General features: G+C 40.6%; 1 protein-coding gene across 1 annotated transcript; it reads right to left on the reverse strand.

The window, feature by feature from the left end:
• Positions 1–160: 160 nt before the first annotated feature.
• Positions 161–23805, reverse strand: CD19 (CD19 molecule). Its single transcript, XM_044657059.1, has 13 exons — positions 23644–23805; positions 6472–6759; positions 6178–6285; positions 5935–5983; positions 5039–5127; positions 2594–2707; positions 2067–2159; positions 1826–1903; positions 1634–1690; positions 1467–1523; positions 778–870; positions 588–675; positions 161–308 (listed from the first exon to the last, which is right to left on the reverse strand). Exons 1-13 carry the CDS (start codon positions 23768–23770, stop codon positions 302–304), a joined length of 1248 nt encoding a protein of 415 aa, XP_044512994.1. The 5' UTR covers positions 23771–23805; the 3' UTR covers positions 161–301.

The following is a 23805-nucleotide window of genomic DNA, read 5'->3' on the forward strand; positions in this document are numbered from 1 at the left end:
TAGAAGTGTGCTGAAGAAACTTTTCCCCCAGAAGAAATTATTTGATCTGAAATGACAGATTTTCAGTGACCATTCAGGAAACTAGAAGCATATTCTTTGCTTCCATTCCATTATCCCACCCCTCTCCAACATACAGTCATAGATTTTTGGAATTGGGAACTTCAGGATTTTATTGAGGAAGAAAAGGGATAATGGGCACATACTCATACACATATACACACATTCTGAACACGATTAGATCTTAGTCACCCCAGACAGGGAGCCCTAAGCATCAAAAGAACGCTAAATTGGAGTCGTGTCTCTATGACCTAAGGAGGGAAAGAGAAAAATGAGAGGTTGGTGTTCGGTGGGTACCTTTCCCCTCCCTCTGGCCCTCTGTAAATCTCTCCCTTCTAAAACATCAGGTATCAGCCCATATTCTCTAATGACCCTCCTTCATCTTCTCTACCCCTTTCCCTCCCCCAATCCCTTCCCCTTGATCCCAGAATCCCATCTTCCACATAACTTCCCAATCTCCCCTCCCCAGCCTCTGGAGAGGCCCTCTTTCCTACTCCCTTTAGGGGCAGGGTAGCAGCGGAGGGGCTCACCTGTTGTTCCAGGTTGGGGCCCAACCCCCTGCCTCCCATCCTGGACCAGCCTCTTCTGGATTCTCCATATTCTCATAGGAGTCACCATCTGAACAGCACAAGGGATTGGGTTAAAGGAGGAAAGGGCGAGAGCGGAGACCACTCGCATCCTGGAAAGCTTCAGCCGGCCTGAGGGCTGAAGGATACTCACCTTCCTCCTGACTTGGACCAGGCTGGGGATGGAGGTTCCGGATCTGAGGGGCGGCATAGAGGATCCCTCTCATGTCCTCGTATGACTGAGACCCTGCTGGCAGGATAAGGGGATGCTCGTGGGAAAGAAGAAGGCTGAACAGGGCAGAGATGATGGGAAGGGCCAGGCTGGGGAGAGGGGCCAGGGAGCCTGAGTGGAGGGCACTAGCCCATATCTCACTACAGAAGTGGTTGGGCTCAGGCTCAGGAAGCTCCATGAGGTCAGGAACCAAGTCTTGCCCAGACTTTGTATCTTCTCCAGTCCTCTACACATGTTTGCTGGATGACTGACTGAATGTCAGGACCAGCTTAGGACCAGTCATAATTAAGGTCAGGTCTAGGTTTGAGATAATAATGAAATAACATTACAAAAATAAATACTATGCATTGGTCCCAAGTCAGAAGACAGGTCAAGGCTAGGCAATGGGGGTCAAGTGACTTGCCCAGGGTCACCCAGCTAGGAAGTATCTGAGGTCACATTTGAACCCAGGACCTCCCGTCTCTAGGCCTGACTCTCAATCTACTGAGCCACCTTGCTGCCTCCTGAAATAGCATTTATAAAAAGCTCTTAGCACAGTAGGTGCTATGTAAATACTTATTCCCTTCTATTTCACTGAGGCCAGAGCCAGAGTGGATTGTCCCACATCTCACCAAGGGAAGAAGCCTCCCGGCAGGTGTCCCAGACAGGTCCTTTGGGGAACAGGAAGCCTAGAGGGGAAAAGAAGAAAGAATTCCTTCAGTCCTCGGGTCTGCTGTGCTACCCTTCTCTTGCCTTTCCACTCTCCCAGCCCCTAAATTAGGAATGTTCTTGCCTCTACCTGTTGTTGTGTAGACAGGTGGAACCATTTCCCTGTTCTCATTTTCATAAGACTCAGCTGTTGGATAGAGGAGGGAGAAGGTGGACGTTTGTCTCCCCAGGAGCTCTCTGGGACTACCCTTCCCTTCCCCAGCCCCCCTTAGGCTCCATGCTCCTTCTGTCCCAGGGTGTCCTTCCCCCAATTCCTTCTTACCAGTGGAGAAGGAATCATCGTCCTCCATTTCTTCAGCAGCCATCCTTCCTTCCTCCTCATTCTCATAGCCCCAGCCATCTGGAGAGGGAAGGGAGTCAGAGAGAGTGCTAGACACTTCTGCCTGCAGTCCCTCAACAGCCTACTTGCTCATCCAGGGCCTTTAAGAGAGGGAAGAAGGGGAGTGGGCCAGAGGAAGGGCTTGCTGAGTGGGGAAGATGTAACGGGAATAGTCTATCATTACCTTGGGAGATCTGGTCCTGGCTATTTTCATAGGCCACAGAAGCCCCTTCACCATCTGGCTCCTCATACCCTTCCCCTTCTTCCTCTTCTGGATCTGTGGAATAGATATGGTCATTGCCCCCCCCTTCCCCAGCTCATCCTTAAATGCTATTCTCTCCCACGTAGACCCCCACTTTCACTGACCAGGTGCCCATCCCATAACCCATCTTCCCTCAGGGCCTAGGAAGTAGACTATCCCCTTGCAAATGCCTTTCCTGCCCCTGTGCCAAAGAAGATGCTAGGATAAAGGATTGAGATCTGACATGAAAATTAAAGATCATTTTGTCCATTTTTTTTTACAGATGAGGCAACTGAAACTCACAGAGAAGAAGAGACTTTCCCAAGACCACACAGCTAATAAGCATCAGAATCAGGATTCCACTGGAAATCCAATGCCAACTAATCATGTTCCTTTCTTCTCTGACTTGTCTCTGGCTCTAGCCCAAGTGTGGGAAGCACAGATACACTCTCTCATAAAGAGTCACTCACCCTCCTGCCCTGGATTCCTGAGCCCAGTGATTCCTGTGTCCTTGTCCCTTTGGTATGGGTTCCCAAGGGATGAAGTGGCTCCTCCAAAACCAGGGGTCCATTTCAGGGTCCGAACTAGAGGACAGAAATGGAGTGGGGTTGATTTTTATTACCTTTTATTTCTCCCTAATTGACCCCCTAAAACTTGCTTCTCTTCATCTCAAAATCCCTTGATGTCATTTCCCACTCTCTTCCTTTCCCCCCAGTCACAGATGAAGAAGTGGCTTTTCTCCTAACCATCCTTCTATGTGTGCATTTAATTCCATCCTCTCCCCTCTTTCCAAGTAGATAGAAACTTGGATTCTTTCTTTAAAAAAAAAAAGCTTACCTTTTGTCTTAGCATAAATATTGAGTATCACTTCCAAGGCAGGAGAGTGGTAAAGACCAGGCAATTGGAGTTAAGTGACTTGCCCAGGGTCACTCAGCTAAGAAGGGTGTGAGGCCACATTTGAATCCAGGTTCCTATCTCCAGGCCTGGCTTTCTATCCACTGGGCCATCTAGCTGCTCCTTCATTGATTCTCTCTCTCTCTCTCAACGATGCCCCACCAACACACATACACACACCTTCAACACCTCCTTTAAAAATATTCACTAAACTCTATCCCCACAAATTATGTTTTTCATTTTCTATCTCTCTTTTTCTCAGCCAAACACCTTGAGAAAGCTGTCTACACTCACTGCCTCCACCACTTCTGCTCTGTCTCACTTCTCAACCTTTGAAGCAATTTGGCTTCTGAACTCATTACCCAAATCAAACCAATCTCTCCAAAGTTACAAATGATCTCATAATTATCAAATTTTATAGTAATGTAACCTCCTCCCACCCCACCACAGAGAGATTACAGGGGGTCTGTAAGAATACATCTTATTTTATTATAATTGTATTCCTTTGTAAGCCTATGTATTTTATAATTTAAGAACATTATTCTAAGGAGTCTATAGACTTCACAATACCGCCAAAGGAGTCGAGACCCAATACAGGTTAGGCATCTGCTGTATTTGACACCATGGACCACCCTCTCCTCCTGGGTACTCTCTCTTCTGTAGGTTTTCTTGACACTGCCCACTCCTAGTTCTCTCATCTGCCTTCTCAGTCTCCTTTATTGGCTCATGATCCACTGTGCACCTCCAAATTGTGGGTGTTCCCTAGATTTCTTTTCTTTCCACATTCTCTCTCTTAATAACCTCATCTGTTCTTATGGGTTTAACTATCATCTCTATGAGGATGACTCTCAAATCTATATATCCAGCCCCAGGCTCTCCCCTAAGCTTTAGCCCTGAATCACTAGTTGCCTTTTGGACATATCTAAATGGATGTCTTTGAACCATCTCGAACCCAACATAGCTAAAGCTCTCAAACACACCCCTCTTCCAAACTTCCTTATTTCTGTCAAAGGCATCACCACTCTTCCAGTCACCCAGGTTTGTGAGCTCAGCTTTATCTCTCATCCCACTTTCCAAACCTTGCATTTTCTATCTCTATAACATTTCTCATTTACAGCCCCTTCCTTCCACTCACACAGCTAATACCTTAGCAGGATCCATATCACTTCTCCCCTCCATTATTGCAACAGTCAGTCTCTCTAACTCAGATTTCTCACCAATCTACTCCATCTTCCACACTGTTGTTCCAGTGATTTTTCCTTAAATTTAGATTTGGCCATGTCACCTCCCGACTTAATCAGTAACAACAGCTTCCATTGCCTCTAGGATAGACTACAAATCCTCTCTGTTTAGCTTTTAAGTCCTTTACAACCCAATCCCCAAACTAAATGTCCAGCGTGATAGGACCTTACTCCTGTCCTGCTTTCTGGGATTCAGCCAAACTGGGCTTTCTCTCTGTTCCTCACACACTTCATCTTCTATCTCTGTTCCTTAGAGTTAGACAGTCCTTCTCTTCCTTTGAGATTCAGTAGAGTCCTTCCTGATGCCCCAATTGTTAAGTGGCCTCCCTCCCAAACTACCCTGAATTTAACTGCTTTATGTGTATTTGTTCCCCTTAGATTCATGCTACATACATTTAAGGAGATTGCCAGTAGAGATTTTCCTCACCTTGCCCATCCCTTTATCCTCCCAACTCCCCTCTCTTCTCCTTTTCCAACTTCTCTCTTCATCCTTTATTCATTCCTCTCTCTGAGATCTCCTCTCCACAAAAAGGTTCATCCATAGGGGTTCAGACTGGGAGATGTCTTTTTTCCCCCAGATCATTCATTTTTGTAAGTGAATGATCTTATAAGGCAAAACATAAACCCAAACAATTGAAAAATTGTCTGCTTTCATCTGCATTCTGACTGGGAGATGTCTCAAAGAAAAGGACTGACTTGAGTTGCAGGATTGGGGCAGGAAGGGGCCCAACTATATTCTCTGGGTATATCTCATTTCAAGGGTTCAGGGACCGTGCTCACCATTCCCAGGGGTTGCCATCCCAGACATGGGTAGCACATTCCCATACTGACTCTGGCCTTCATTTCCTGGAGAGGTCACTTTGAAGAACCTGATCCCGGAGAGAAAAGTGATAAGAAAAGCAAAGAAACTAGAACATGAATCTAAGGAACTATGGGGCCACTGGGGGACTGGGGGAACAGAAAGGAGCCTGAGGCCTGTAGAGTTGAATAGAAAGAGCCCTGAGCTTGGAGTCCAAACCCCTGGATTTGAATCCTGGCTCCATCATTTACTAGCCATGTGGCTTTAGGTCAATAATCCCCAAAGTGGGTGCCACCGCCCCCTGGTGGGTGCTGCAGAGATCCAGGAAAGCAGTGATGGCCACAGGTACATCCTTCTCATTAAGATGATTTCAAATGTTTTAACTTTTTTTGTATTACATTCTATTCTGAGTTCAATAAATAGTTTCATAATTTCAAAGTTCAATGTTCCTAATTTACACCTTTCTTTACTATATTTTACAAAAAAGGTAGAAACATTAATACATTTATCTTTCCTATTAATTGCTATTAAATTTTTTTAAAAATTAATTTCCAGGGGCACTAAGTAATATTTTTTCTGGAAAGGGGGCGGTAGGCCAAAAAAGTTTGGGAACCACTGCTTTAGGTAAAGGTCTTGGGTTCTCTGAGTCTGTTTCCTTAACTGTAAAATAAGGAAAATATCTGTACTACCACTGGTTTATTGTGAGGAAAACACTTTGTAAAACAAAAACAGCTTTAGAAATGGGAGTTACTACAATTGGCTGATATGGAAGAGAAGAGGGGAGGGAAAAGGATAGGGGAACAAGAGATTGGGGTAGGGGGGCCTGCCTTGAGATTAGTGTAAGGGAAGGAAGGAAGTGCATCTTGAGTGTTCTTACCTCCCAGTACGATCGGTCATCCGCTTCCTTTTTCTCCGTAAGAGCAGGGCTAGCCAGGAGTCAGAGGAGGCTTTGGGTTAGAGTCAGAAAGGCTGGATTTGGGGAGGGAGGCTACAGACAGACAGACACAGGGATGGGGCGGGAGGCTGCCAGCACAGAGGCTATTCCTCAGGGAAGTCCACGTTGGACTAGAAGGAGGCGAGGGCCAAGACCAGGGCTAGGGGAGGAGGAGGGGTCACTCACCTTTCTGAACTTGGAGGAACCCAACCAGGGTGCCCAGACAGAAGGATACATAAGTCAGAGCAATAACTGGAACCTTCCAGCCTTCCCTTCCCAAAAGCCAGTGCCACACTGTGGATAAGAAGAAGGGATGAGGGGATCTTGGTCCTTCCTCTCTCCGTCTCCAGGGATAAGTGCAGACCAGGGCTCCCCCCCAGCAGCCCAGCAGGACTCACGGTCATACCCTACAGACTGTTCCAAGAAGAATGAAAGATGACTCCCGATCTTTCAGCTTGGACACACCGTGTCTCTTCCTACCTGACCGAGGGATGACTTTCAGCTCGATGCTGATAGTGAGGTTGCCGCTTCGACAGCTGTAGGAGCCGGCATCCTGGGGGACAGCCTCGGGCAGAATGAGCAGGGCACCTTCTCCTCGAGTGCCCAGAACCCAGAACTCCCGAGCCGGGAGGCCCCTTCCCAGCTCCAAGCTCAGGAGGGAGGCATTTCTCCCAGGACGCCAATGAACCCAAGAGGTCAAGGAGTTTGGGGGGTGTTCGCAGGACAGCCAGAGCGGGGATCCCGGGGCCACTGTCAGTTCCATAGTATCTGGAGGAGAAAGAGGACAGTTTAATGTATTCATTTATTTATTCGCTCACAAAAGGGACCTCAGCTTCCACCTAGTCCAATGCATGCCAGTCTAAGGATCTTCTCAACATGGTCATCCAGTCTTCAGTCAAGGGCCTCAAGGGATTGGAGAATGGCAGGAAGATTACAGAGTAAGTAGTGCTGGGGGAGTTCCGCTTCCTTTCATCACCTTCAAATGGCAACAAGTGTGGCAAAGAAAGAAAAAGAGTAACAGGGAAGAGAGAAGAGAAAAGGAAAGAAATTCTGACAAGAAAACCAGGGTAGGATCATAGACTTGAAGCTGAAAAGCCATCTTATTTAACCTCCTCAATTTAAAGAGAAGAACTAAAGGTCACAGAGGGGCAATCACTTGCCCAAGCTCACAAAGCATTAGAGACAGGATTTGAGAGGGCAGTTGGTGGCTCAGTGGATTGAGAGCATGGCCTAGAGACAGGAGGTCCTGGGTTCAAATTTGACCTCAGAAACTTCCTAGTGGTGTGACCCTGGGCAAGTCACTTAACCCCCATTACCTAGCCCTTACCACTCTTCTGCCTTGGAACAAATACACTATTAATTTTAAGGCAGAAGGTAAGAGTTTTAAAAAAAAGAAGTGGGATTTGAAACCAGGTCTCTGTAGTTCCAACCTCAGCACTCTATCCACTATACTACACTCCTCATCTTTAATCAATCAACAAACACTAATTAAGGACCTAAAAATTTTTCAAAGAATGATTTAAGATAAGCCAAAAAAAAACCTCCCCCAACAACGAGTACATGAATATATATATATATACACATATATATAATAAAATATATGTGTATAGCATATGTATATAAAACTGCATAAAGGAAAGGAGAAATTGCTTTTTAAAAAGCACAATAATATAGTCAGAAGCAAAAATCATGTACTCTCAAGACCTTTTCAAAGTAGTTAATAAGAAAAATGAAGACCTAGTATCTTAAAGGTGAATAATATAAATAAAATAAAAACATAAAAAGTTGACTGTGAAACTTGGAAGTTTAGAATAATCAGTGGAAAAGGTTGATTAATTGGCAGCTACGTGGCACAATGCATAAAGTGCTGGACCTGGGGTCAAGAAGACATGAGTTTAAATCCTGCCTCAGGTCTTTACAAACTGTGTGACTCTGGGCAAGTCATTGAATCTGTTTGCCTTGGTTTCCTCATCTGTAAAATGGGGATAGCAGCACCTATCTAGAAAGGTTGTTGTGAGAGATCATGAAATAGTATTTATTTAGTGCTGCTTAAAACAATGTCTGGCACTAGTGGGTGCTCTGTAAATGCTTCTTCCCTTTCCCTCCCCCCCTAAATTGGTGAAGAACAGAAAGACCTAGATGGAAGACAAAATTACAAAGGTAGCAGAACAGATAAGAAAATAAATTTAAAAAATATAATATCCAGAAAATTATTTTATATCACTAGAATAAAGAGAATGGAGTTGGTGGACAAAACTCGACAAGACAATCTGAAAATTATTGCTTTCTAAATATAAAGATCCATGGCTTCTGAAAATTCTTTCTCAGGAAATCAGATAAGAAAAAAATTTGGCAATATTGAAAAGAGAAGACAGAAAGCAATTGGGAAGGAGGCCCCAAAAGTTACCCTCTGATCTAGTTATACCATTTACCAGGCTTATGTCTCAAAGAGGTAAAAAAAAATAAGAAAAGGAGTCATGAAAGATCTTTTCATTTGGCTGCAACTTCTTTTTGTCTTATTGTATTTATAGTAAGACTATCAGAATTAATGTGATTAAGTTTCCTCAGGAGTACATCCAGTCATTGGGTCATTGGACAAGGGTTCCATATTTAAAGCTCCAACTCTTAAGGTAATGCTTGCAGATAGTCTAAAAACTTGGTGGATCTTAGCACCCTCGACCCCCTTTTATGCTACCCTGCTATGATTGTACAGAAGCAAAAACGTGGGCTGACAAAAACTAAAAGACATTTTGTATTTTTTGTTTAATGAGTTGACATGGCCAAAGAATTCATCACCAATTGGACAGCCTACCAGTAACAAGACTGTCCAGATTGAGCTTTAAAAAGTAGATATAGTTTAGCTATGCAGTATACAAGGCTTTAGTCTCTTGTTTTCCATGTTTTCCAATTTTTTTTTCTGAAGAGAATACCAGAATATGTTGCCGACTAAAACACAGGAACGAATATGGACTTTATGTACGTATAAAGACTAATAAGGAGGGGCAGCTGGGTAGCTCGGTTGCTCAGTGGATTGAGAGCCAAGCCTAGAGAAGGGAGGTCCTGGGTTCAAATCTGGCCTCAGATCCTTCCCAGCTGTGTGACCCTGGGCAAGTCACTTAACCCCCATTGCCTAGCCCTTACTGCTCTTCTGCCTTGGAACCAACACACAATATTGATTTAAGACAGAAGATAAAGGTTAAAAAAAAAGACTAAGAAAGAAATGAAATCATTTTCTAATAACTCTGGCAAGGCTTGTTATTAATTCATCCAAAAATTATATGAACAGAACCAGGAAAACAATTCTATAACAATAACAATATTGTAAAGGCAACTTTGAAAGACTTGAATACTCAATGCAATGACCAGCCATGACTCCAGAGGCTCAACAATGAAGCTTGCTACCCACTTCCTATAAAGAAATGATAGACTTGAGTTGCAGAATAAAATATGGGGACTGGGGAGGGAGAGGGGAGAGTTTGAGGAATGAAAAAGAACATGACCAATGCAGGAATTTGTTTTGCTTGACTGCATAGTTGTTACAAAGGTTTTGTCTTTTTTTTTTCCAAATGAAGAAGGGATGTGAAGTGGGGGGAGGGGTAGAGTTTTGATCATAGAAAAAGGTTTCATTTTTAAAACAAAACAAAAATAATAATGCAAAGGGCTAGAGTACAGTATATTGTGTTTTGCTGAATCAAAAAAAGCAAGAGTTGCAAACATGATCTTAGATAAAGCAGAAATGAAAATATATTCTATCAAGAGGAATAAACAGATAAACTACCTTGTATTTAAAGGCACTATACACAATCTATAACCATGGACTAAAGGACCTTCTAAGTGCATGAAAGAAACAAGCTGAAATACAAAAATAACTAAACAGTAATGCACTGATAGGAGACTTTGATGTTCCTCCATCAACATTTGATGAATCTGACAAAAAATAAAAAAATTACAACTTGGTGTTAAAATTTAATAGATTATAAGGAATATCATATGGGAATTTGAGAGCCTATACTCATTTTTTTTAGATGCACAGTATCTTTATTTTAAAAAATGATCTTATTCCAAGGCATAAGGAACTCCTAAGTAAATGCAAAAAGAAAGAACTCTTAACCATATTCTTTATAGGCCATGATGCCATAAAAATGGTAATCAATGAGGCAAATATGAACAAAAGAGGCAGAACTAAGCAGAGACTAAAATTTATATCCTAAGTAATGAGTGGATTAAAGATTGAATCATAGAAAAAATTGAATGTATATATATGTGGGTGTATGCCTATATATGTATATACATATATACATGTAGATATTCAAGAGAATAATATGGGATGCAATATATAGAAAAATTTATACAATGCTGGTAAAGCAGTGATAGCTCTGAGCTATTGCCTTTATAAAAGAGAAAAAGAAAGGAATAGTGAATTGAACAGTCATGCAAATTAGAAAATCAAGAAACTTTTTTAAAATATCAATAAAAATTGATCAACCACCAACTGATTTAATTTTTTTTAAGAAAAAAGAACGGGAAACAAAATTACAAAAATTGAAAATGAAAAAAGGGAAATAACAAAAGAATGGAAACCAAAAAATTTGTGTGAAACTAGAATGTCTAGTTCTTTTTGTTTGTCAAGACCTGTGATTTCATTTGTTTAGGGGACTCCCCAGTATAGGAAACTCCCTCTAGCAAAGTACATCAGCAATTCTGGTAACATATTGTTATAAATTTGCCTAGGGATATTGCCCATGACCATATAGCCAGCATGTGCTAGAGGCTGGAGTTGAACACAGATGTTCTTGTCTCCAAGGTCAATCTTCTCTTTGGTTCTCAATACTGCCTCTTATATTCAGTTATATGCCAAAATTGAAGATCTAAATAAAATAGACTAATATCTACAAAAATATAAAATTTTGAAATAAGAAAAACAGAGAGTAGATAACATAACACAATCTCAAAATAAGAAATTAAACAAGCCAGAAATAAACTGCCACAAGAAAAAAAACCAAAAACTTCCAAAACCAGACAGCTGTACCTGTACATTCAGCAAATATTTAAAGAACAAACAATCCCCATGCTATATAAACTACTTTCAAAACTAGTGAAAGAAGGCACCCTAGCAAATTAGTTACATAAGACAAATATGATCCTGATTCCTGACCTAGGGAAGGAAAAAAGCAGAAAATGTTACAAAAATGATACAAAAATGTCAATCAAAAGTAATATAGCAACATATACAAAAAATATTAATTGTGACCAAGTTGTATTTATAACAGGATATAACAGGATTTATAAAAGGAATTGACATATGCCCAGAATGTCTCTGATAGCATCTTCCCAAGTAGAAGAGCTTAGGGAGCTTGTTTTTAGGAGATCCTATAATAATATGATTATTATACTATTAATGTAATTCTATAATTAATATCAGAACCTTGGAACAAGAAGCTTGAGCCTTTATAGACAATTTTCAATGAGTTCTTGCCTGCTAACTACAGGATTAGAAGTCCTTTTTAGAAGTCACACAGCTAGGAAGTGTCTGAGGCCAGATTTGAACCTAAGACCTCCCATCTCTTGGCCTGGCTCTCAAACCACTGAGCCACCCAGCTGCCCCCTAAAAGTCCTTTTGATTGGTTAAGGAGTTGGAACTAGAGGTTCCTTCAAAAGGTATTAGCTGGAGCAACCAAGTGGCTCAGTGGCAGACACTTCCTAGCTGTGTGACCCTGGGCAAGTCACTTAACCCCCATTGCCTAGCCCTTACCACTCTTCTGCCTTGGAACCAATATAGTTGATTCTAAGACTGAAAGTGAGGGTTAAAAAAAAAACAAATGGTATTAGCAACCAGAACCTTCCTGACTCTTCTCTTGGGCTTCTCCTTCTTGGTTTGACTTCTTTCAGAATGGTGTCCAGAGAGAGAGAGAGACAATACATTAATGCAGAGGCCTTGAGCTTTCTCCCCAGTGAAGCCAGCATTCACCCAATGAAACAGATCTTGGTTCCTTTGCTTCTGAATTTTTCTTTTTCTGTTTTGGGTGAAAGGATTAGATTCTGACCTCATTCCTTTTAAAAGGTCAAGCGAGGGGTCCCTGGCATCCTGGCATCCCTCATCTGGGCTGTGCTCACGAGACAAACGTGCCATCAACACGGCACTGATGGCCGCGGTCCAGCGAGGACTCATCCGGCATCCACGCCACATTCCGACAGTGACTTAGTCAAGCCCATGTTCCATGAGAACTTGGCCAGGTTTGAGCCAAGGTGGGAGAGAGAGGAGTGTGCCCCTAAGAAACAGGCATGCTTCTGTTCTTGCTTTATCTTCCAAACAAGTATCCTTTGGTAAAAGCTACTTGATGTGAAGTAGTCAAAAGGAAAAAGGCTTCTTTCTAGTCACTGATCCCTCACAGTGGATGGAAACATAACCTTGGGGGCTCGATTGGATAGCCGTAGGGAAGAAACAACCCCCAGCCCCTCAGGGAACCTCTAGATTTCTGAGGAGAAGATGTAGCAGCCTGGCTCTGGGACCTGGGTAGGAATTCAAGGATGATTAAATATTAGGGAAAGAATTAGCATAATAAAAATCACATTAATAATATACTGGGAATTGATCAGGGGAGTCCATACTTATTTGATGATCTCGTCCCCTAATCAGTTTGCTGAAATTAGTTTGGCCTTTGTTGAAAGGGGGCTCCCCTTTCCTGGAGTTAAATGTGTCCTAGATCATGGCTGAGGGGACACTGAGGACTGCTGTGGTGAGTCCAAGGGACCTGGGATGCCTCTTAGGACTAGTTAATGGAAGTGTGAGAAAACAGTCTTGTCAGACGAGATGTCTCCTCTGGAGGCCATAAGAAGGAGGGAAGAGCCCATCTCTTTTACTCCTTTTTTGCTTTTTTTTTTTTTCTTTTGGATTTTGAGACCGGAATGCCTCATAGGAAGAGGGATGTTCCTTTTTTCTCACTAAGAGCAGAAAATGGTAACTTTCAAGAGAAGCACATGGCGAGCATCTTCCCCAAGCAAGCCTAAGAGGGGAATTTTTGAACCTCCATTTCCTTGCTGCCTTCAGCCTTTCTGTTTCCTTTTCTGAGAACAAGTGAGAGATTCACAATCCTGAGAATCGATATTTCCAGGCTGGGGGATTGCCTCCTGGCGAATTCGGAATTCCAAAGCTCATGAATTTCAGAGTCAGACACTGGCCTCCCAAAGGGAGATTTCCTTAAGTGACCCCTTCTCAGAAAAGAAGAGAATCTAACAGCTGTAGGATTAACGCCAGGCCAAGAGTCAGGAACATGCCAGCTCTCTCTGATATTGTGAGTTCTTGGATAGAGCAAATCTGAAGTAAATGGGCAGTATCTGTTCAGCAGTCCCCCAAAGTGTCTTTACTTTCTGGAGGAGTCTAATCCACTATACACCTTTTTATGTTTCTGTATTTCCTCATGTGCACTTTTGCTATGGCACGTGATACAAAGGCTGTCCAATTTTTGATGCCTATGATGTCTATTGATGAAAGTGCAGGAAGTGGGCAGCCTATTACCCATTTTGCGGGAAACAAGCCATATATAAACTTTGTCCTGGAGATTTCTCTGAGTTTTGACTCTTTGGTTGGGGCATAATAAGTCAAAGAGAGAAACTTATCCCTTTGGGATCAGGGTTCTAGGATCAAGTCTAGTCTGTGTAACCCAGTCTTTGGAGGACCCCCGAGCCTTGAGTGACAAAAAAAAAAGAAGAAAATATATAATTGTATCCCAGGGTAAAGGAAAAGTTTTAGCAAAGTATAGTACTTATTTATATGAAAACACAGTAATGGAAGGAGCTTTCCTCAATATGATGTTTTAACTGGCTAAAATTAAGCAATACCATTGTATTATATTGAAGAGATATTAAAAGATTTCCCCAAAAGATCAAGAGTAAATCAAAGATGCCTGCTATTACCATTATTATTTGACATAATACTATAAATGCTAGCCATGGCAATAAGCCAAGAAAAAGAAATTAATGAAATAAGCATTGACAAAATAGAGGCAAAAAAATAAGCTTATTTGAGAATGAGATCATGGTTTCTTTAGAAGCCCTTGAAAATGATCAGAAAATTAACTGAAATAATAGCATCAACAAAGAAACACAACATAAAATGAATCTATAAAAATGAACATTATTTTCACTAAAAATCAATGGGGAAATGGATAGAAAGCAACATACCTTGAAATGACAGCAACAATCATTAAGTATCTGGGAGCTAAAATATGAGGATACAACAAGAAGCCGTATAAATATGACCATAAAATAATCTGTCTAAATGTAGTCCCGACTATGAGAGAAAACTTTCTTCCATTTTATCTCTCATTTCCACATTGAATAAGAAATGAAAGGAAATATCTGGAATTTAAAGTGAAGAAAACACTCACACACATATTTATATACAAGCCAGCCTCTGGCAGGGCCAAGACCCACAGAGAGAGAAACTTCAGGGCAGATGGTACCCTTACCCAGCAGCAAGAGGTATCTCTGTCCCAGGTACCTGGGAGTTTGGAACCTTGACCATTGGGCATAAGAGACACCAGAGAAATTTGTCAGAGCCAAGTAAGAGGAGTAAGCAGAGATTTCAGGAAAAATGTTGAGATGGCTCTTGACTTTGATCTAAGAAACTGATTCTAAATGAGCAAAATGGGATTGAGTGAGATAGCTCTCTATGAATTAAGTCCAGAAATCCCAGACTTCTCAGTCAGTTTGTTTTTGTTTTTGTTTTTGTTTTTTTTTTTTAAGGAAACTTAAGTAGCTTTATTTAGCTTCTAATTTCTGGGAGGCTCAAGAAGAATTATTCTGGACAACAACAACAAAAAAAATTCTTTCTTTAGGACCATTATTTTATTGTTGCCCTTTATTACATGGGATGTACGTCCTAGAACTTCCCTCGGGGTGTGTTCTCAGGGGATAGGGGCAAACTTGGGATTCCTAAAAACGCAGTTGGCAACTCTTAAAAAGAATCACTTTGGCAGCAATGTATAGGATGGAGTAGAGTGGGGAGAGACCAATTGTAACTTTTGCCATAATCTAGGGGAGAGGTAATGAAGGTGGGATCTCAGATGGTAGCTCTGTGAATGAAGAGAAGGGGTGGGATATAAGACATCTTTTGAAGATAGAAATGGAAAAATTTGGTAACTGCCCTCCATCTTCAATGGAGAGGAGTTTGGAAGAGGAGGGTGTTTAAGCTTGGTTTTAGACATGTTGAGTTTAAAATAAGCTTTAAGGATATACAATTTGAACTGTTCAATAGGCAACTAGTGATGCAGGATTGAAGACCAAGGGAGATAGTGAGACTGAATTTAGAAATCTAGGAGTCATCTGCATGGAGACAATAGCTGAATCCATGGGATCCAGTGAGGTTACTAAGAGCGTCTAGAGCAGTGATTCCCAAAGTGGGTGCCACTACCCCTGGTGGGTGCTGCAGCGATCTAAGAGGCGGTGATGGCCACAGGTGCATTTATCTTTCCTATTAATTGCTATTAACATTTAAAAAATTAATTTCTAGGGGGCTAAGTAATATTTTTTCTGGAAAGGGGGCGGTAGGCCAAAAAAGTTTGGGAACCCCTGATCTAGAGGGAGAAGATAGCCTGAGAGCGTGGCCAGAGGCCCAGAGGCTAGGTAACTTGTTTGGAATACCAGAGAGCCAGAGGCAGGACTTTAACGGAGGTCTTCCTGAGTTAGATGGAATCTCTTTGTCGAAGGGTGTAGACAGCTTAGTGACTTTTCGTACGGAGAAGGTCTGCTGGTGATAGCAAAAAGTTAGAAGCAAACTGGTGTAGGAATATAGTGATGGGGATGATGATTTCACCCGTACAAGTTGGTACTCCCTCTGCAATTTACATTCCTAGACAGTGCCTCTCGGTTGCATTGTGAAGTTAAAGTGATTTGCCAAGGGTTCTACAGAGAGGAATATCATGAAATTTCATTGCTCCATAAGGAAAAACTTGGTAAGGCAAAGATAAAGTGATGGACAGTAAAGAAAACAGTGGAAAGCAGTGGGATGCAGTGAAAAAAATCCTGACTTTGGACTAAGAGGCCCTAACGTTGACTTTGCCACAAGTTAGATCTTAGCCATAAAAGTAATTATATCATATGATTATATATTATAATAACATTATGTTATATATGATAAAGTTACTATTATAGCTAGCATTTTTTGTAGAACCTACTAAGTGCCAGGCACTTTGCTAAGTGCTTTTAAATATTATCTCACTACAATCTTATGATATATTTTTATTTAATTTGCTTCATATGTATTTATTTAATATGCATAATTTTTATTTTATTCTTATTATTATGTTTATTTATTTAATATGCATTGTTATTGTGATGTATCATTATTTCTACATTATGATGTGTACTTAGTATGTGTGCTATTTTTATTCTCACTTTACAGTTAAGGAAACTGAGACAAGCAGAGGTTAAGTGACTAGGTCAAGTTCACATATCTAATAAGTGTCTGGGGCTGGATTTGAAGTCATCTTCCTGACTCCATGCCTAGTATTCTATCTACTGCACCATGTAGCTGCTCCAAGTTCCTTAATCTAGCTGGGACTTGGGTTCCTTATCCGTAGAATGAGGGGTTTGGGAGTAGCCCAGACAGAGTGCCAGACCTAGAGAGGTCCAGGGTTCCAAATCTGTCCTCAGACACTTCCTAGCTGTTTGACCCTGGGCAAGTCACTTAACCCTGTTTTCCTAGTCCTTGCTGCTTTTCTTTCTTAGATCAGAAAGTAAAGGTTTAAAATAAAAAGAATGAGAAGGTTGCACTAGATCACCTGGAAGGTTCATTTCGGCCCTAAATCTCTGATTCCATCATCGTGGGAGCCATCCTTTGTCCCTCCATCCCCATGGAACACATCCAGAGTCATGATTCCTGATTCCCCATGGAAGCTTTGGAGTTGGGGAAGGAAGGACCTTCTTCTGGCCAAGTGTGACTCATTATTCAGGGCTCTGAGCATCGAGATAATTAGTCTGTTTATTGCCTCTGGAGCCAGAAGATCTAAGGACTCCGTCAATGTACTAGAAGAAGGAGCAGTTCTCTTCTTTCCCAACTTTAAATCATGAAGGACCATTCCAAGGTATATCTAAAGGTATATCTAAAGCCCCAATTCTCCTACCCCAACCTCCAGGTGGCCACTAGGATGTGGAAGCTAAAGCAACTCCTCTTTGGTTGTTCAGAGATGGATGTGTAACCAGATAGGTTAAAGGACCAGAGGCAGCTGGATAACAGAGGATAAAGCACTTAGCCTGGAGTCAAGAAGACCTGAGTTCAAATCTAAGGTCTTGTTGGGTTAGAACTAACTTATAGAAGGTAAAACTTTGCAACAAAGAAGACAGTCATGGGTAAGAGGATTAGTGCAAGCTTGGCCATTGTCCCAGCAGATATATACCAGAAGTTGTTTAGCCAGAGAAGTGAAAAATGTCTAATTAGCAGTCTTGCAAACTGCTCTATGTCCTGAGGTGGCTTAAGTACTAAGACAGCAGACTTTACAAGTAGTTCTAAACTAAGCTGCTCAATTCTGTCTGTTGATGTACATATGAGTTTTTTTATGTTTAGCATTTCTTGAGTGTCTAGAAATAAACTTCTTGACCCATACCAGATCTATATTGTACATTAAATATTGTTTTTCTCTTCCCATTGGGGGAACTTTTTGGAGGAGACCCTAGAGGTAAGGCAATGAGTAAAATCATTCCCAGGGTGTGAGAGGAGAGAGACTTACTGAGCCACTGAGTGTGAGAACACTCTTCCCATTAGAGTCAGGCTCCCCAGAACTGAATCTGGTCCAACCTACCTGCCAAAGGGCAGGATGGGCTGGGATGGAAGTTTCCCCGCTCCCTTGAGAAAACGGAGCAGCAGTTCCTCAATGTTAGGCTATGAAGCTAACCCAAAAGAATAATCCACAACTATGCAAATAAAGAAAATATCAAATGATGAAAAATTCTGGTTAAGATGGTACCAACTCTTCAACTGTAAAGAACTCTGTCTTCCCTTTTTTTTTTAACCATCAATAAACTTCAGAAGCATTGAGTGGCATGAATTATCATGGGTAAACCCCCCAATCTGCTGTTTTTCTAAGCTGTAAGGAGCAGAAAGAAGTATACTTTGTAGGGTTTTTTGCCTGTGTTAACCTCTCTTATAAAAAGGAAATATATCCATAAAAACAAACAAAGAACAATAACATATTCCAAAACTATATGGTTACAAATAAAAACAAGGATCAGTGGAATAGACTTGATAAAGAAGAATAAGAACCATCAAACTTTTTTTTTAACCCTTACCTTCCACCTTAGAATCAATACTGTGTATTGGTTCTAAGGCAGAAGAGTAGTAAAGGGGTTAAGTGGGGGTTAAGTGACTTGCCCAGGGTCACACAGCTAGGAAGTATCTGAGGCCAGATTTTAACCCAGGACCTCCCCATCTCTTGGCATGGCTCTCAATCCACTGAGCTACCCAACTGCCTCTACCATCAAACTTTAAAATGCAGAAATTCAATAAACCCAAGACCATTTGTTACTTAGAGAATAATGCCCTATTTGACAATATCACCTGGGAAAATAAGAAAGCACTTCTGCAAAAATTAGGTTTGGACTAATATTTTATACAATTTGCTCCAATGAATTCAAGATGTATATGTAACCCAAAAATAAGTCACATAAGTCAAAAGTATAAGAGAATGACATTACATCTCTTTCATAATTATGACTAGTAGGAAAGTTATCAAACAAGGTATAGAGGTGATTACAAAAGATAAAATAGATAATTTCAATGACCTGGAACTGAAAAGCTTTTGATGGAACAAAATCAATGCAGTTAGGAAAAAAGAAAGCTTGGACTGGGAGGAAATGTTTGCATCAGATATCTCTAAAACAGATCTGCTATCCCAGATATGTAGGGAATTAACAGATATATAAGATCAAGAGCCATTCCCCAAGGATAAGTGATCAAAAGATAAAATAAATATGTCCAAAAAATGAGATACTAACAACTAGATGGCTACAAATCACTAATAAGAAAATTAAAATTAAAGCAATCCTGAAGTTGGACCTTAGCAATTAGCAAAGATGACAAAAAATGGAAATAGTCTATATTAGAGAGTCTGAAGAAAAACAGGAACGTGAAGGTAATATTAGTAAGATTGTGTGCTGTCTATTTCTAGAAAGTAACTAGAAGTATGATAAACAAGTAACTAAAATATACATACTCTAACTCAGAGATAATACTGCTAGTCATATATTCTAAGGAAGTAAAAGGCAGAAAATTCACACACACGCACGCACACACACACCTAAATATTCATAACAACATCTTTTGCAATAAGCAAAGAACAAGAAATAAATTAAACAATCATTCACAGGGAAATGCTAATGCTTCAAGAACAAATATAACATTTCTGATTCATAAGTGATAATGAATATGAAGAATACAGAGAAGGATGAGAAAACTCATATGAACTGATGAAGTATACAGAACCAGGAAAACAAAATGCAGAGTGATTATATCAGTATAAATAGAAAAGGCATACCCCAAAAAGGAAATCTTGCTATACAATTACAATGATTAATCATGACCTTAGAGGAGAGAACATAGAACACATAGAACATAGAACCTCACTAATTTACAAAGAGTGGGAGACTATGGATATGGAATATTACAAACATCACCAGGTATGATGGATACATTCAATGTTTTACCAAACTTTTACCCCTTGCTTTATTTTTTTTAATCTTTGTTACAAGGAAGAGAGACATTCTGAAATGAAAATGTCATAAAAGATAGCAACAAAAATAAGATTAAAAAATTTAAAAAACACAAATTATCAATAAAACAAATAAAACCCAGTTAATATATTCCAAAACCAGATGAAATTATTTGCAGATTATCAGTATAAATGAACAAAAGCTCTAGTAAAATGGAATCCAATACCTCACAAACCAGCCTATTCTTCTTATTGAGAGCAATATTTGTTGGGATGTTTTTCTTAATAGTCAGCCTCTATATACTCTGGATTTTACACTTATTGCTCCTAGTTCTCCCCACAGAGGACAAGAAGAATAAGTCTAATCTTTTTCTGTAGGACAGACCTTCAAATACTTTCAGATAGTTATCATGTCTTCTCCTAAATTTTTTCTTCCCCAGGCTAAATATCTCCAGTTCCTTTAACATATATTTTTGAGGCATGATCTCCAAGCTCTTCATCAATTTATTTACCTTCCTCTGGACACTCTTCAGCTTATCAGTGACTTCCCCAATATGGAACACCTGAAAACAATATTCCAGACTGACCAAGACAGGGGACAGTAGGACTATCTACTCTCTAATTCCAAAAATTCTCATTATATAGACATTTATGAATTTGCAACAACCCAATTAAGTACCTAATATATATACATTATACATATAATATATAAGTATCATATATATGTATATATATATACATATAGGAAGAGATAAAAAGATATAAGACAAAGTCCTTACTCTCGTGAGGCTTGTAGTATAATGGAGGGATAGATGTAAAAGGAATGTTTGAGAATCTGAGGGTTGTAAAATTGCATTTCTTTTTCTGGTTGATGAAGCATAACTGCAATGAAAAACTTTTAATGTCTTTTTTCCTCATTTCCTCTCTGGACCTAGACAGTGGAGATGTGAAGAAAGTGCCTTGTAAACTGGTAAAAATGAGGGAGGTTAGACAAGAGTAGAGGTTCCTAAATTGTGGTCCAGGGACCCCTACTGGTCCTCAGTATACTTTTATAAGGTCTGCAAGGTCAAAACTATTTTTATGATAATATTTATATACTTTACTTTCTAATATGGTAAATATTAGACAATATAACTCAAGCAAACAAAAACTCTTTAAGGAGGTCTTCAAATAGTTTTTAAGACTGTACAGGGGTGCTAACACCAAAAGGTTTGAGAACCACTGGAATAGGTGATCCCTAAGGTTCTTTCCCAGTATCACAACAAAATGAAAGAGTACTGATTTGGAATAAGCTGTTGTTGTTCAGTCCTTTCAATCACGTCTGATTCTTCATGACCTCATTTGGGATTTTCTTGGCAGAGATATTGGAGTGGTTTGCCATTTCCTTCTCCAGATCATTTTACAGATAAGGAAACTGAGGCAAACATAGTTAAGTGATTTGCCCCTAGTCACACAGCTAGGAATTGTTTGAGGTTGGATTTGGACTCAGGTCCTCCTGCATTCAGGGTCAGAGTCAACAACAAAACTGATTTGGAGTTAAACCTCCATTGAAATGCTCATTACATTATTTTCTACTAGAGCTGTGTGAGACTTTGAACAAGTTACTTAACTACTCTAGGCCTTGGTTTCCTCATCTGTAAAATTAAAAAGGTTGATCCCTTCCAAATCTAAATCTACTACCCTATGAATGTGAGAGGAACACAAAACCTCTTTCCCTGAGTCAATGGAAAGGGTTCCTGATGGGCTGGATAATTTTTCTTATTGTAGAATCTGGGAATATACCTAGTCTCGTGCAGTGGACAGCCTATCAATGAGAATATTTGAGCATGTGCCCCCAATAGATTTATATTTACTTATTTATAAATTTCATATATGTGACTACATTAATAGTTATACATTGTTAAACTTGCAAAAAATGGATATTTTAAAAAGTCAAGCAAGGTAAAGGTGAAAACATGTTTGAGACTAGAGTCAATTGTGAACCTTTGGAGTTTAGCGAGTAGGAAAGTAACATGGTCAGACCTGCAACCCATCTTCCCATGCTTCAGATGTCTGGATCCATTAGGGTCATGCCTTGGGTTGGAAGGGTATGAGGTCTTCACTAGTCTACAGGTCTCAGATGGGCCATTCACAATGGAGAAAGAGTGGGTTGTAGGAAAAGGTGATAAAAGAGTGTTTTGGGACCAAAAGGTCCAATTCATCCAAGAGGCCAGGATGGGAGTGACCCTTGGGGAGACTTCCAGGCCTAGAGAATCATGGAGCCCAGGAAGGTCCTGGGGAATTTTCCCTAAATTTTGTACATTCTAGTCCGTACTGGGCTTCTTTATTTTACCTGTGCTTCCAATTGTCTTTGTCCCCTTCTTTTATTTAGTAAAAGCTCATATATCTATGGCATTTTAAGGTTTACAAAGCATTTTCCTAACAGCAAACCTGCAAGGTAGACAGTCTAAGTATTATTATCTCCATTTGATGGATGAGGAAACTAAAGTTCAAAGTGGGTAAATGACTCAATAAATTATCAGTTAGGATCCATTGCTCCTTCTACGGCAGCATTATGAATTTAAATTTTTTTTCTTTTGTAACCTCATTGGAAGCCTGGGTGTGAAGACAGCCCCGGTTTCTTAGAAGCTATGCTAATGGAGTGCCAACCCCATCAGGACTGTCGGGTCCTGCCAAGCTGGAAAGGCTTGGAGAACAGGCCCAGCAAACATAGATTCTGTGTTTGCCCTCCCAGGACCCACCTTAGCTCAATGCAAACTGGCTCATCATGACAAGATTGGCCAGTAGATGATGCCTCATTTGGGTCACACCCACTCATAAAATCATAAAATGTTAGCGCCAGAAGAAACTTTAGAGAGGGATTCTTAATCTGGGAGTTCTTAAACTTTTTTGTGCCTTGGTTCCCTTTGGCACTCTGGTAACACCTATGGACCTTTTCTCAAAATAATGTTTTTAATGCAGAAGTCCAATATATAAAATTGCAAAAGAAATAAATTGTCCTGTATTGTAGCAATCCAAAAAAATTTTTTAATTCATAGACCCCAGGTTAAGAACACTTAGTCTAATAATCCAATCCTTTCATTTTACCAAGTCTAAAAGGCATAGATGGAACTGAAGAGATTTATCCAAGTTAGAATTTGAACCCTTTTCTAGAAATGCTTTTCTAGAAAATGCTCTTTCCACTAGAACATGTTTTCTTCTGCTAGGGCATGGATGCCACATTACTCTGGTGGAGAAAGTGCTTCCCATTGATGAAATGGTGGGCCTTTCAAAATATGGGTGTATTCTATATTTGTGAATAAAGATTCTTGCTAAAACCCAAGATAATTCAGATGTGGTAAGGCTAAGAGAAGTAGGATATGGGCTGGACACTACCTTGGATTCAGCCTCTGATACTTATTAGCTTTATGGATGTGGGAGGTCACATGAACTCTCTGGGCCTCAGTTTCCAAGTCTGAAAAATGGGAATAAATACACCTGTGCTTCCTCCCTTATAAGATTACTGCAAGGCAAGTGCTTCCTGTACCTAAAAGCCTAGGTACAAATGAGAACTGAGTAAACTGCATACAAAGTGCTATGAGATTACAGGATCACAGGAAAGTTAGCAGGCTATCTGGTTCAACTCATACAAAAGAAAAGATCACTACAACATACAAACACATGGCGATTCAGCATGGAGGACCCTACTACTTATTTCCTAAGGCAACCTATCCCACCTTTAGAGAAGTTCTAATCCTACATGGTGCACTGAGGCTAATAGGGTTCAATGCCTCTCCCATGGTCACACAGCCAGTAAATGTCTGAGGCTGGATTTGAACTCAGGACTTCTGGACTCCAGGGCCAGAGTTCTATCTGCTGTGCCACCTAGCTGCCCTCCACCCAAAGGCCTAGATCTAGATGGCGCCTGCTTAACTTCTTATTGCCTCTCCCTCCCACAACCCTTGCTTACCCTGCGTTTGGTTCTGATCAATACATGGAATGAAGGGATCCCACAGCTCAGGTCTGTCCCCAGCCCAGACGTAGAGCTGAGTGGAAGGATCGGGAGGGGGCCTGGATCCTGAAAAGCTAGCAGGCATGGGGGGAGAAGAGGACCCCTTCCTGAGGCCACAGC

The sequence above is a fragment of the Gracilinanus agilis genome, chromosome 1 (genome assembly GCF_016433145.1).
Source record: "Gracilinanus agilis isolate LMUSP501 chromosome 1, AgileGrace, whole genome shotgun sequence".
In the NCBI taxonomy this organism is placed as follows: domain Eukaryota; kingdom Metazoa; phylum Chordata; class Mammalia; order Didelphimorphia; family Didelphidae; genus Gracilinanus; species Gracilinanus agilis.

Bases quoted from the DNA above. Each gene is read 5' to 3' on its own strand.
- CD19 (XM_044657059.1), bottom strand. From the start codon at position 23,770: ATGCCTGCTAGCTTTTCAGGATCCAGGCCCCCTCCCGATCCTTCCACT. The intron at 2,160-2,593 runs GTGAGTGACTCT...TCTATTCCACAG, and splicing joins CAGGAATCCAGGGCAGGAGG to ATCCAGAAGAGGAAGAAGGG. The intron at 1,524-1,633 runs GTAGAGGCAAGA...TTTCCCCTCTAG, and splicing joins ACCTGTCTACACAACAACAG to GCTTCCTGTTCCCCAAAGGA.